Here is a 14,629-nt window from a genome sequence, read left to right as displayed (position 1 = left end):
GGCGCTGGGACGTGCCCTCCTCATCCTCACCAAGACTGTGAAGATCAGCTCTCCCCAGGGAATTGCAACCACCTTCTAACTGACTGGGGAAAGCGGGACTCTATCGAACGTCTGGAATCAGCTGTTGCGCTTTTAATGCCCGGTTTGCAATTTGGCGGCCGCGTTCCTGCAGCTCTTGTCCCTCCCGGCGGCTCTGGGGCTGCAGCTTTGGGCGCTGCGGTGGTTTTGCGGCTCCCGCTCTCACGCACCCACCAGCTGCCGTCTGGCTTCGCCCGGCACCGCACGCGCCGTTAGCAGCAAATCGATAAAATACCTGGCGTACTGACCCAATTGCCACGTAGCGGTGAAGTCCTGGGTCACCACGTCCCGGCTGCTGCACCAACAAGGCCACCAAACAGCTCCGGTCTGCCACGCGTAAACAAGAAATGCAATTGTAACGTCCACTTACTGCGAGATTCGCTGGTTTTACCTACAGAGCAATAACCCAGAAATGACAACAAACACCTGACAGTGTTAAAAATACACATTTATTACTCCACATACGCAATGGCTTCTCGCAGTAGCTGCAAACACACAAACGTGTCATAACTTAAATATTTTGTGACATGGTAAAATTTTCATGCAATAAAATTACAGGAATGTATTAACATAAAATACAAAGATATATTTATATATATTTCCACTGAAATATTTCCAAAAAATACCCTACCAAGGCATCGGGTTTCCAGTGCTGTCCAATGGCAAGTTCCTATTATTGGCCTTTTTGCTATTGTTTTATTATTACTCGTATTCTCTTTTTGGCAAGGCATAGAGTAATAAAAAACTGGCAACAGAAGAAACATCAGGACCTGATCTGACATTTGTTCTCTAGCCAAAATTCCCAGTGAAGTCTGTGGAATTCAATGGAAACACTTAAAAATATGCAACTTTGCAAAACTTCATAATACGACAGAGGTAAGAAAACAATCTTATGGCAAGGAATTTAAGGAGAACAATTTATAGGCAATGTAGGCTTTTCACAGCAAATAATGGCACACCCTGTATAAATCTGTCATACAAAAAATACGTGTATTTAAATATTTATCTACAGAAAATTATTGTATTGTGGTTGTAGTGGAGATGTAAACCAGAGCTGCTACCGCCTCCTTTAAGCTCTGCACGGGGGGGTTGGTACCAGGAGTGTTTCAGGACTTCACGGTGAGCTTTGCTCACACCGGGAGCTGCACCAGGCTCCGTCACACACGAGAGACGACGCCGGGGACGGTTCGCAGCAGCAACGGGACAGCACGTCACCAAGGGGGCGGCCAGGGGCACGGAGGCTCCTGTTGCCCGCAGGAGCGGCGCCATGGGCCGAGCTTGGCACGGGCTGGCCCTGGGACAGCCGTGGGGCCAGTGGGGATGGGGACACGGGGATGGGGACACGCACAAGAGGGGTCTGGATGGCAGCGGCACGGCAGGACCCGGCGCATTGAAACCCGTCATGGGGAGTGTGACAACAAAGCAAACGCATATCTGTTTCTTACTGTTTTTCTGTCTTTTCTTGTAATTTCATCTCCGCAGACCAGGCACAAACAGGCGCCAGTAACTTAGTGGGACCTGGGGAAGTTACGCCCATGCATTAATTAAGATAGATAACGAGTACCTCAGCGGCAGTGTGTTCACAACGTCTCTGCTGCTCAGCACAGTGATCCTGGAGGTCTGTGTCCCGCGGGGTCTCTGGATGAGCAGCTTCCCCATGCAGACGCGCCCCTGGGCTCCCGTGGTGCTTCCCTGGCAGCCAGAACCTGCGCGCGCTCGGTTCACCTGGGCAGGAGCAACCACCGCCGTCCCCTCTGCAGCCTTCCCGCTGCCTGCCACGTGCTGCCGAGCATGTTTTGCACGATTTACCCAGGAAGAGCAGTGCTGAAAAGGGAACATGAGTGACCAACGAGGAGAGTGTCTGGGTGATAAACACCCACTTCAGGAGCCAGCTCCTCCCTACACACACCGGCCTCAACCTCAAGAAAGTGATGAAAACGTCTGATGAGACCTGTCCTACCAAACGACCAACATGTCTTCTGGCCCGAGACCTTTTGGTTGAATAGGATCTGTTTGCATCTCTCACAGACAGGATGGTTTGGTCAAAAAAATAAGTTACACTCCTTGTTATTCTGACAGTCCAAACTTTAGTCATTATTTACAGAAAGATGATAAATAGTGCAATGGAGTTTACTGAAAAATCCCTATCGGTACCAGTGGAGTAATCATCTGTAATCTATAAATCCTGAATGAACAGGTGGTTTTGACGCTCATTCTGCACCTCCTGCCCCCAGCCGGGCCCTGGCAGGCGCAGCAGCAGGCGAGCAGAGGCAACTCAGAGCCGCTCTCGATGTGGCTTTGTGACTTGAGATTGAAGTGTTAGTACTACATTGGGGGCTGCACGGGCTGGCACCGGGGACATGAGGGTGGCAGAGGGACAAGGGCCGGGCTGCCCGCGCCAGCTGTGCCCGCGCCAGCTGTGCCCGCACACCTCAACGCTCCTCTCAAAGACATCTACGAAATTTTGGTTCTGCGCAATTTTAGCCACGTGCTGATTTCCACATAAAACTGTGGAAAATAAATGCTTTGCATCATTTTTCATATAAAGTTGTTTAGGATCAGTTACACCTCTCTATTTTATTCGCGGAAACGAAAAACGCAACAAAATTTGTCCTGAAAGAGTCTGCACCTCTTAAAAACATCTATCCATTTTTGCATGACGAATACGCAGTAAGGATGCAAACCCTGCAGCCTCCTCGTGTCCGGCAGCAAACGGATGTTGCCGGTTTGAACCGAACGCAGCCCTAACGAGAGCCCTGCGTGCCACAGCAGCCGCTGGGCGCAGCAGAACGCCAGGCTCGTTTCTAGCAACAGGAACCAAAAGCCACTCCACAGCACATTAAGCAACTAATATAGTGAAGGCTTCTGAAACAAGAGGCAACAGCCACAGCTGGAGCAAGTTAAGGAGACCTCCCGTCTTAAGTTAAAACAGGTATTGGTAAATTATATACAGTACTTTACACTAAAAAATAAAGTAAATCGAAGGGTGAAATAAGATACGCCCCTCTTTCATAAGCAAGCAGCATTGCAAGGCCACCCACTTGGCCTCCAGTAAAAACTGGACCTGTGACAAGCTGTGTCCTCCAAACCTGGGCAAACAACCGAACCCTCCGGTTGTCCCACAGCTCCTCGCCACTCACAGCAGCTGTATGAAGAAAGAAAATATTTTAAATACATTCCGCATCTCAGTTACATGTTTGATCATTATCCAGCCCCAGGAGAATTCATGGAGTGCACAAAAACCACTTATTTGCCCCAAGTCAGGCAAGAAACTCTGAGAGGTGAGGAGAGGACAAGGACGTACCTGGGATGTCCTTATGCTGCAGGACCCAACAGCTCGGGGCTCCCAGGAGCCTGTGCCACCCGCCACAGCCCCGAGAGGCCCCAGGGCTGCTCCGACTTACACGAGGATTGCCTGTCCCTACAGCAGCCTTCACAAACAGAGAACACCCAAGTAAAATTCAAACCACCTGCTCAGCCCTCCTCCCTCGCCACACCTGCTCCCTGTCTTCCTTGTTGTGCTCAAGGATGTAACTTCTTTTCTTGTCACCTTACTGCATTAAAAACATGTGCAGATCAGCAACCTGATGCTAAGAAAGAACAAGTAAAGAAGTTGATCTACCTCCTCCGACAAGTTGCATAGCAAGTATCTTTACCCACGCCAGGCAGCCCATGTGCTGAACCAGCGATGCGTTCAATCTGGGAGCGCAGTTCTGTAAGAACTCTCTCTCTTCTGCTACAGCTTCGCAAGGCCGGCTGCGGGTGCTCCCGGTGGCCGGGGCACAGCCCGCGGTGCTCGGCGCGGCCGTGGCGCGGGCCGGCGGCCCTGGCCGCACTGCAGCCTAGCTGCTGCCCGAGGAGCAGACCGAGCTGCACATGTTCAGGTTGGAGGTCTCGGACTCGGCCTCCGTCTCGGCTTCGTCGGTGGTCTCGGGGAGGGACACGGACTCACTCGTCGGCTCTTGGCTCTTCTTTAGCCTGTGCGGAGCAGAGCAATGGGCGTTACACGGGCATCCCCAGGTCAAACGCCCGCAGAAGGAGCGGGTGAGCATGGTCTGCAGCAGTCAGCGCGCCCCGGGTTGCCCATGCGCCGCTCCTGAGAGGGGCCTACAGCACACCCGTGGGGAATGAGCACACACGGAGCACAGAAAAGGTCCCGACAGGGGCCAACATATCAGCAAAACACACTGAGATGCTCCAAAATACTCCGCAATGACCTGCAAGGCTCCAGCCTCAGCTGCCCACCAGCTGGGGCCACGGCGGGCGCAGCGGGGTCCCTGCTCAGCCCCGCGGCAGCTCCTGCTTCCCTGAGGAACCAGCGTCCCCCAGGAAAGCAGCTGCTCCAGCTCCAGCGCTTCCACTGCCCACCCGTGCCCTGCAGAGATTTTAGCACGTTCCTCGCCTTCACTTTCCAAAACATCACCCTCTGAAAGCAGGATGGGTGAGAAGATGCCACGGGGGAACTAAAGCAGTATCACATACATATGTTAAGTCCCAGAAGTGTCTCTGCAGCATATTTTATTTAATAATCCTTGATCTTGTCTCCCATTTTGGTCAGAACTGCTCTCCATACAGAGGCAGCACCCGAGCTCCCCGCTGACGCGTCACCCGGGGCTCAGCCAGTGGCAGGTACTCCCAGCTGCCAGGCACTGCAGCTCCGATCCCAAGGGAAGGCAGGAAAATGAGGACTTTTTCTTTAAAAAAATATATTCTGCACACTCACTTCTCTCTGTTAAAGATGACAAAGTCTTGCTGGATAGCTTCAAGGCATTCTTGGAGATAGTCATTTTCCTGTTGAAGAGAAACAATCCATGCACAAGCAGTCCCAAATCCATGGCACTGCTGCCAGCTGTGTGCACAGAGCAAAACCTGTGGGCACCCCCAAAACCTCAGCCGAAACAGCTGGTGGGGACAGCACAGCCCTCTGCCCTCACGGCTCCCACCAGAGGGTTGTTTCACCCGTGAGGAGCCGTTTTCCATCAAACACAGACAGCACACCGTTCCCCAGACAAACGCAACACATTCACCTGTGCATTGTGCTTTTGGGAGGGCGATCTGCCTGCAGGAAGCAAAGCCAGCCTGGGGACAGACCAGCACAAAGCCTGCCCGAGTCCTCACGCAGGGACACTGGTCTCCAGCCCAGGCCACCTCGCCTGCCCTCGTGTCACCCACCTGCACAGCCCGGCCATGGCAAGGGACAGACCCCTGCCCGGTGCTGAAGCCCCGCGCTGGGTCGCGCAGGCACCGCCCTTAGAGAGGTACCTGGAAATTTGCTTACTCTGGTTTTTGTTCCTCCCTCACTTCCCGATTTGTTCTTTTACAGTAAGTGTCATTGATCGCAGCATTAACTCCCGCTGAAGAGGGCAGGGATGCATTGCAGTTTAATTGGCGCAGACAACAGGACAGGTAAAACCCTGCTGGTGTCCCTCGGTGCTCTCAGACAGGGCGTGGGACAATGGGACAGGTAAAACCCCGCCGGTGTCCCCTGCTGCTCTCAGGCCATGGTCCTGCTCTCACTGGGGGAGCAACGTTTGTTCCTCTTCCTGGGGTTTGCACAGTTCTGAGGCACCACACAGGGGACGCAGGGATGGTGGGTGACACGCAGGGGACACAGGGACAGTGGGTGAGCCACATTTGCTCTGCCTGGCACAGCACCCTGCCTGCAAACAGCCTCGCAAACCCCTTCAGGACAGCCTCTTCTCCCAGCTGGCCGTTACCGCAGAAAGCACTTACAGACTGTGAGCTGTCTTTGCTGTTATCCCTCGACTTGCTCTTCGCCAGCCTCTTCTTCTTCTTGTGCAGGGGCCTGGACTCCAGGATCATCTCCTCCAGCTCGAAGGTGGGGTCGCAGTGCAGGCGGCCCTTCTGCGGGACACAGACACGCACCGCGCGTGAGGCGCCGCACGGACCCTCCGCAGCACACACAGCACACACAGCACACACCGACACCGGCTCCCCGTCAGAAAGCCTCTGCTGGACGCAGCGGTTCCTCCGACAAGCACCGACCCACTGGGGCTGACGCAGCTCGCTCCTACTCACGTTGGGGACGAAGCCCGGCTCCACGCGCTTCTCACAGACATCGCTCCAGACCACGCCGGACAGGTACGCGGAGGCCTGGACGTCGGCCAGGCAGGAGAAGCGATGCTCGGGGTTCACCGTCAGCAGCTGCGAGGGAAGAGCATTCCCATCAGAGAGAGAAAAGGAGCCCAGCGGCATCACCGTGCAGGACTCCGGTGGTGCAGCTGTGCAGCAGCCTCTCTGTCATGGGAAATGGGTCACTTACTCGAAAAAGAAATATTAGGAAAACGTTCTGGAGGTTGTAAAAGCAGATTGCCAAAAATCCTGTACCGTGAGCTCCTGACTGGCGCAGGTTTGCTCCTCCCGTACCCATCTGCGATGCAGGACCCTTCACGGCAGCCCCTGGCACTGCCACCCCGCACCCTCCTCACCCGCAGGGACAGACCTTGCTCTCCTGTGGTTCCCCCACAGGCTCGTTTCGGTTTCTATCTGCACATGTCCTGTTTTCACTACCACTTCTGTGACACCAGGGGATACTGATACTACTCCATTTATCGCACACACAGGTTACTCAGCACTGAGAAAAATATTGCAGATGATCGCTTGATCTGCTGGGACAGCAGTCTGAGGACAGAGATGGTTTTTCAAAGAATTCAGCCCCATGCACTGTGCTCAGCTGACCTGAGTTACAGCTTCCAGGACTGCTGGAGGGTGCCTGAGGCATGTCTAACGAGGAGATACGTCTAACGGGGCGGTATAGCTAATAGAGGATCTGGGTAGGGCTCCCAGAAAGTCCTGTGCCTGGTCTCCCGCTGTGCAAATCCCCACCGAAGCTGAGCTGCTGCCACCTTTGCAGCGCATCCTCAGCCCCCGCGGTGTCCCTCCTCTCCCACACACGGGACGCTCTGGTGCCACCATCGCCGCGGTGTGATGCTCACCCTCGCCCCCTCCACGAGCTGCCTCCCACCTCTGCACCAGTTCTGCCCGTTTTCCAGAGCACCTCCAATTTGAGTCCTGACCTCCAGCCGCCCCAGCTCGGTTTTGGGCATCCACAAACACTCTCCCAGCTGACGGATGTCTGCGGTAGGACCTCTACAAAATGCCCATCTAGGGCTGTTTCCTTTAATTCTAGGCACGCTTGTAGGTGGTTACAACCTTTTTGCAGAAAATAAAGTCAGCATGAGTGTTTTTCCAATGCCAAAGGCAGCTCTGCAAGAGCAGGTAATGGTCACTGTGCTCACAGCCAGGTGCCCAAGCGAGGGGACGTCGTGAAGGGTGCGTGGTACAGACAGCCTTGATCAGCAACTGCTGCCTGGGGAGCTTCTCTGCTGCTTTTTCACGGCATAAAATTATCTTCATCTTTAAAGCAAAAAGGGGGGAATTCCCAGTCCCCAGGTAAGGCTGCAGCGATGGCCTGGGCTGCCCCAGCAGGTGCAGGGCGGGGGTGTCCCCAGCACAGAACCGCAGCGCTTTGGGGGGACACAGGCCCCCCAGGCCGAGGTGGCTGCTGGCATTCATTCTCCTGGGAGATGGTGAATCCCCGCAGGTCTCCCGGCCCGGCAGCGGCAGCCCAGCAGATGGCAATGCCAGCCCGCTGAATGTGCTCAGTCCCAGCGCACAGCCTGCTTCTCCTTAAAACAAACCCTCATTATGGAAACGTCCACCCAACATTAACTGACATCAGAGCCACTTATTTGCTGTCAGAACTGTGTATATCTTTTTTATAGCACGCTCATCAGCTACTTTTCTAAGTTCTCAAGCAAGCAGCAGCCAAAACGCAGCCTGCACGCCAAACCAACGAGTTCATTGTGTGGCGGCACAAGGACAGCTGGCCCAGGTGGGAACTGGAGTGTCACACCAAAACCAGCTTTTTTCCTTCCCTTGCTGTCAAACGTAATGCGTCTTATTACAGGGATAATAAACAAACAAAACAAGATTAATCAAAGCCATAAAAATTAGTCCTATTTAAATTTTACATTATTAATTAATGTGCTGACAGTTTTGCAGCTTGTCCCACACACACTGCAGCTAACGTACAATGTAAGGACCACTGACCTTTCTCAACAGAGCAACCATTTCTTTTGACCATGCCGATGAGTACTGAACGCTCACAGTGCTGAAGAGCTGAACTAAGGACTCCACGGGGTTGTTGGAGTGGATGTCGTACGGTCTCTGGGGGAAAAAAGCAGCAAGGTGAGGAAAAGCTCCCTGTCCTCTGTGCAGTGAGCCCGAGAGCGCGTCCCGAGGCCGTACCCAGCCCCGCAGCAGCTCGTAAGCCATGATTCCCAGCGACCACCAGTCCACCTCGAAGGAGTAGCCCGTCCCGCCGCTCAGGAACGAATGGAAAATCTCCGGGGCTGAACAGAGAGGACAAAACGCAAGAGGTTATTCGCTGACTTCCGTTTGTTTCTAGTTCAGTGTTTCACGTCAGTCAGTATGTAAACCTTGTGGTGATTTTTATGCACTAGTGCCTGAGGGGAGGCTTTGCAAGCAGGGTGAGCAGCAGTGACAGCAGTGACAGCAGCATCCCTGCCCTCGCTGTGTTACCAGGCACATGCCAGGAGAGCCCCCAGAGCCCAGCACACAAGGGACAGCAGAAACCCAGCGTTGCGGGGACCACCACGTCCCAGCCGCATTGGGACCACCACATCCCAGCCCCATCAGGACCATCACGCCCCAGCCCCATCGGGACCACCACGTCCCAGCCGCATTGGGACCACCATGTCCCAGCCCCACCAGGACCACCATGTCCCAGCCCCGTTGGGATCACCACGTCCCAGCCCCACCAGGGCCACCACGTCCCAGCCCCATCAGGACCACCACGTCCCAGCCCCATTGGGACCACCACGTCCCAGCCGCATTGGGACCACCATGTCCCAGCCCCACCAGGACCACCATGTCCCAGCCCCATCAGGACCACCACGTCCCAGCCCCACCAGGGCCACCACGTCCCAGCCCCATCAGGACCACCACGTCCCAGCCCCATTGGGACCACCACGTCCCAGCCGCATTGGGACCACCACGTCCCAGCCCCACCAGGACCACCACGTCCCAGCCCCATCGGGACCACCACGTCCCAGCCCTGAGCAGGGACAATGCGCTGACAGCGACTCATTCGCTCCAGAGTTTCACTTCTCCAGCCGTCAGGTTCCACCGAATGACTAGGCGCATGCATTAACGTGATAAATTAATTCAGGGGCTTTGTCACAGACAGGGACTGTCAGGCAACATGCGGTGAGCGCTCTTGAAGTGTAAAATACAGATGTAAGGAAGAGCTGTTATTTCTTACCCATGTATGGCTTTGTTCCAGCTAATGCAGTTGCTCTTTCACCATCCCGAATTATTGTTGCAATATTAAAATCTGTTAAATGTGCATGACCTTAAACAAAGACGCATTTTAAGAAGGAATTAATCACAGTGCAGAACAGCGGCCATGCACAGTCAGAATATAATAACAACCTAATACATTTGTTCCATAAGCCCTGAGGCTTTCCCAGGATCTCAGGCTGGCCCTGGATTAAATGGTGGCCAGCGCTGGTCTTGATTTGAAATCACACCTGGAGCAAGGCAGTAACCCACAGCAGCTCCAGCACTTGGTCAGATTGCTCCAGCCAGCAGAGACAACACTACACTACAGTACTGTCCTGGCCGCATTGATCAGAGCCCTGGAACCGATGAGAGCCATTGACCCACAGCGACCCAGAGCCCCAGAGCTGAACCAGCGCTGCCGCTCTGCACAGAACAGCCAACCCGGACACGTCAGCTGAACCAAATCCTGACAATGCTTCCCAAACCCTGCGCCTGTACGAAGAAATGATTCAGACACTTCAGAAAGCGCTGGAACACCTGTTTCTACTTTCTCTGTCATCAGGACCAAAAGTTAAAATCCAGAAAATGTCATTATTTTCAAGCCAGCCATACAGAAAACCCACCCACCTGGCCTTCTGGGAGCCACTCTGTGCTCTCTATGTACACGGCAGCTATGAAAGTGGTGTGTACATCCCAGACCACCTTGTCCTATGGAATCTTCCCTGACATCTCCTCTTTCCCATTTGTGTTTGGGCTTTATACCCTGCACTGTTTTCTAATGAACTTCCATGCAAGTGCAAGCTTTGGTTTTTCCAAGGCTTTGCAATAAAACTCAGAAGGTTTGGAGCCTGAGAGATTATGTCTTCATTTTATAAGATCTGCTGGAAAAGAGGTGGTTATAGGATCTCCTATGGTATTTGCTTATGTAGGCCACTGAGACAGTATTCCCAATAGATCATAGAATGCAGAATACGAGGCTGGAAGGGACACAAGGATCACCCGGTCCAACCTACCTTGCTCATCGAGGAGGATGTTGTCTGGTTTGACGTCTCTGGAAAAAGAAGCAAGGTTACAGCAAGGTGAAACCTCAGTCAGAAGGACGCACCTTAACAACAAACCTGGAGCTTTTTTATCTGTCAAAAACTAGGAACAAATAAAAGGAAAATACACTAACATGAGAGAAGCCCCGCTATGATGCACCAGAAATATGCTTTTCCTGGGCAACCGGGGAAAAAAGTGGGAGCATCGGACTTGTTCAGGCATCGTTTCCAAGGAAAATTAGGAACACAATACTGGGCCTGTTTCCATGTAGCCCTTGATGGCTTTGAAACCCGGGCTGGGAGGAGCCGTCAGCCCTCAGCAGAGTCAGGCTTCCTCTGAGAGACGGGGCAGGACCGGGGCACAGGCTGCCCAGGACCAGCACCGCCCGTCCCCTGACTGGGGGCACTGGTGGCATTCAGCACAGCCAGCATCGCCCACGGGCAGCTCCCGCCGGTGAGCGAGAGCCTGCCGGGTACCTGCGGATAAGCTGCTGGTGTGGTGGATAACGCCCTCGCGGGTACCTGTGGATGATGTGCTGACTCCGCAGGTAGTCGAGCGCCAGCGCCATCTCGCAGATGTAGAGTCTGACCATTTCTTCCGTGAACTGGACGTTCTGCTGCAGGTGGTAGCGCAGGTCGCCGCCCAGCAGCAGGTCCACCACCATGAACATGTCCTCCTCGTCCTGGAAGGAGTACCTGGGGGTGCACGAGTCAGACCCAGCCCGGGTCCCTCTCCTCACCACCGCAGCTGCAAACCTGCCCACTGCCAGCACGTGCCGGCTTCCCCGTCACACCTTTCTAACGCAGCAAGCGCGGCTCAAGACGCTGTCCTGTTTTTCACCTCTGGCTGCCCTGAGCAACGCTGCCCTTGGAAAGCGCGCATCCCCATTAACTGCAGCGCTGCAGGCAGAGCCCGGGCTTCGCTAACCAGCTGCTGCAGAGACACTTCGCATTTTCAGTGGTGAACAATCTGATAAACCTATACTGAAAATATTTCTGCCTGTCCTGAAAAAGGATTGGAAAACACAAGTGCTAATTTAACCGTAAAAAGCAGAAAAAGATTGATATTTACTGTAGAGTAAAACGCCTCTCTAAATGTGCAGTGGATCCTGCAGCAGACTGACAGCAGCGAGGATACACCACACAACAGCGTTCAATTGTTATATTTGGTGACAGTATTCCTGAGGAAAGCGTATGTGGGATTGTATAATCCTTATGAATCACACACTCCTGCTCTCATCTTAAACGCAGGCATATTCTAAAGTAGGAGCCGGCAGGGAAAAGGCTGACTGAAACACTCATCCCAAACCAACCAGCGATCTGAGGATGCAACGCACCATTTTCCAAAGCTTGTGAATTTGTTCGTCATGCAAAACTTGATAGCGATATATCTGAGCTCTACGGGAATATATATGATTTGGCCAGTGGACCTGTTGCACTTGCTGCCCCCAGCCGCTCTCCAGCAAAAGGCCATGCACTGATAGTTCAAAGAAATCTCATCTGTTTTTTCAGCCACAGGTCAGTAAAATCAGTTACATTTCACATCGCTCCATACTAACGCGATTGTGTGTGCACTGGCAAAAACCGTCCTTGTTACTGGGTAACGTTGAGGGATCTCATTTTAAAAAATCCCCTCAAATCAGGCTGAAATGTAACCAACAGCTTTAGTTAGTAATGCTTTGGAAACGCCCCGTCTAGTACAACCTGACGGGCGCTGTATCTCCTTGGCCACCTCACAACTGCATTAATTCCTCGCTGCTGGGCTGCGGAGCCGCTTTGCAGGGCCTGCGCAGACCAGCCAAGCTCAGGACAGCTTTAAACCAGCCCTAAACCCACTGGAGTTAGGACCCACCTTAGTAATGCTCCACTGAGCACACTGGCTACGGCTGGCAGCAGTTCTGTGTATTTAAACCGTTAGCCAATCTCTGTGAGATCGAGTCCTTTAGAGGGACCAAATACTGTGCGAAACACTATATTCTGTGTAACTTTTGTATTAATAAAAGTTATACATCATCCTCTCTAAAAATGCTGGTTTCTTTGACTTTTCAAGCTGTTATTTACTACAAGAATTGGCCCCAGGCAGTACCCGATTGCCAGGGTCTGTCACGGTTGCCAGTATCTCCACACAACGCGATGGACCATCTCCTGCCCAGCGGTCACCGGGAGCACCGGACACCCCAGCCAAACTGCACCCCCCAGCGCACCACGCTGCCAACGTATTGCACGGCTGAATTGGTAGTGGGGCCCTTGAGGAGGGATGTGACAGTGGCATCAGCACGGAGGCTGTGAAAACACATGAAGGCTTTCCATGGAAAAAGAGAAGCTAAGCCATTTTAACACGTTTGATGCCATAACGTTCAGTATCTCCTGTGCCATGTTTCCTGAACACATGTCACGTCATCACGGGCTGTCACTGCGGCACTGTGACATCCGTGACCCCGAGGACGGGGACACCGCGGCTGGGTGAGCACCGGGGGCAGGGAGAGGAGCCGCTCACCAGAGGTTCACCAGGAACACGTGCTCGATCTCCTGCAGGATTTCCAGCTCTCGGAACACATTGCGAACCTCGTCTCTTTCGATGCACTGCTGTTTGTTCATGTACTTCATGGCGTACATCTTCTCAGTGTCTCTCTTCTGTACGATACACACCTAAAGCACCGCAGAAGGGGGAGGAAAAAAGATTTAGTACAATGTTCCATATCCTCACTTGCTGCTTTGCCAGGCTGAGCCCCGCAGCGCTCAGCACTTCTGCCCTGCTATTGAATATTCCTGGTCCCCGGGCTGTGACTTGGGACGCACAGGTATGAGCACTTCTCCCCCAGCCCCGGCTCCATTCTGCTCACAGCGCGGCTCCCCACCTCCGGCAGATTGGTTTTCATCTGCTGCATACAAAGCTGCGCTCTGAAAGGTCAAAACAAGCCCATTTGTTTCAGCAGAAAGCCATTAGCACGTCCATTTGTTACCAACAACAACCGCCGTGCCCCAGCAGTGCGGCGGGACTCTGTCCCTGCAAGACCCTCCTGCTCGGGTGTCACGGCCCCCGTGCCCCACACACCCAGCCCGGGCTCCCCGTCCCAGGAGTGCTGAGCCACCCGTCCTCCTGGCACCAGCAATGCCTTAATTACCACGGTCACTATTTTTAAAAGAGCTAATTAGTTATCAAGGTAACTATTTTAAAATGAAATAATGACATTTCTACATCCGGTATAATTACATCTCTCCTCTTTTAATTACCAGACGTGCCCGGAATTACAATGCGCTGGATGTATTTTCTTTGAGAAAGAACTAATTTGGCTTTTTTGGTCATGCAGCCTGTATCTGGAGCAGCATGGGGGGGCTGAGCCGGGTGGCCGGTTAGAGAGCAGGTGACATCTCCAGCGAGGACACGGGACTCTGGGGGCAGAGAGCACGGCAGACAGACGGGAGCCGCAGAACTCTTCCGCGCTTCTCTATCGCTGCCATTAATAACCATTTGCAAGTGCTAATGGTGCACAATATCATATCAGCAAGGACGGCTACAGCAAGAAGGTGACAAAATAATAGGTGGTTATCGTTAGCCTGATAAAAACACCCCAATTAGCGAAGCACACTGTGAAATTACGGGGACAATTTTGCAGTCATCGTCACAATTACAGTAAGAACGGAGAACTCTGCATTGCAATATCTCCAGGCTCGGCGCAGACCTGAGGGTACGGGCTCCCTTCTCGGGCAGCCTGACCCCAGCAGGTCTCTCCGGTGGAAGTCGCGCATTGCTGTGGCATGGCCGGCACAGCCCATGGCCACGGTGACACAGCTGGGCCACCGAAGCCCCGCTGTCCCCAGGGCCTGGCACACGCTGTCCCCAGGACATGGCACACGCTGTCCCCAGAGCATGGCACACAGTGTCCCCAGGGCACGGCACACGCTGTCCCCAGAGCACGGCACACGGTGTCCCCAGGGCACGGCACACGGTGACCCGAGGGTACAGCACACTCTGTCCCCAGGGCACGGCACAAGGTGTCTCTAGGGCACGACACCCAGTGTCCCCAGGGTGCGGCACAGGGTGTCCCCAGAGCACGGCACACGCTGTCCCCAGGGCACAACACACAGTGTCCCCAGGGCATGGCACACGGTGTCTCTAGGGCATGGCACACGCTGTCCCCAGGGCGCGGCACACGCTGTCCCCAGGGCGCAGCACACGCTGT

General features: G+C 53.8%; 1 protein-coding gene across 2 annotated transcripts in view; it reads right to left on the bottom strand.

Moving 5' to 3' along the window:
* Positions 1-508: 508 nt before the first annotated feature.
* Positions 509-14,629, bottom strand: part of STK32C (serine/threonine kinase 32C) — a 70,723-nt gene continuing 56,602 nt past the window's right edge. For both annotated transcript variants that reach the window (XM_065066690.1, XM_065066691.1), the window contains 10 exons: positions 12,943-13,094; positions 10,968-11,141; positions 10,419-10,456; positions 9,386-9,475; positions 8,350-8,453; positions 8,152-8,268; positions 6,118-6,243; positions 5,812-5,943; positions 4,802-4,869; positions 509-4,056 (listed from right to left, as the gene is read on the bottom strand). In XM_065066690.1, the coding sequence (XP_064922762.1) occupies positions 3,921-4,056; positions 4,802-4,869; positions 5,812-5,943; positions 6,118-6,243; positions 8,152-8,268; positions 8,350-8,453; positions 9,386-9,475; positions 10,419-10,456; positions 10,968-11,141; positions 12,943-13,094 (1,137 nt within the window). In that variant the 3' untranslated portion in view covers positions 509-3,920. The remainder of the gene's footprint in view (positions 4,057-4,801; positions 4,870-5,811; positions 5,944-6,117; positions 6,244-8,151; positions 8,269-8,349; positions 8,454-9,385; positions 9,476-10,418; positions 10,457-10,967; positions 11,142-12,942; positions 13,095-14,629) is intronic.

The sequence above is a fragment of the Columba livia genome, chromosome 6 (assembly GCF_036013475.1).
Source record: "Columba livia isolate bColLiv1 breed racing homer chromosome 6, bColLiv1.pat.W.v2, whole genome shotgun sequence".
In the NCBI taxonomy this organism is placed as follows: domain Eukaryota; kingdom Metazoa; phylum Chordata; class Aves; order Columbiformes; family Columbidae; genus Columba; species Columba livia.
Note: the sequence above shows the minus strand (reverse complement) of the source record. Positions and strands in the feature narration are given on the sequence as shown.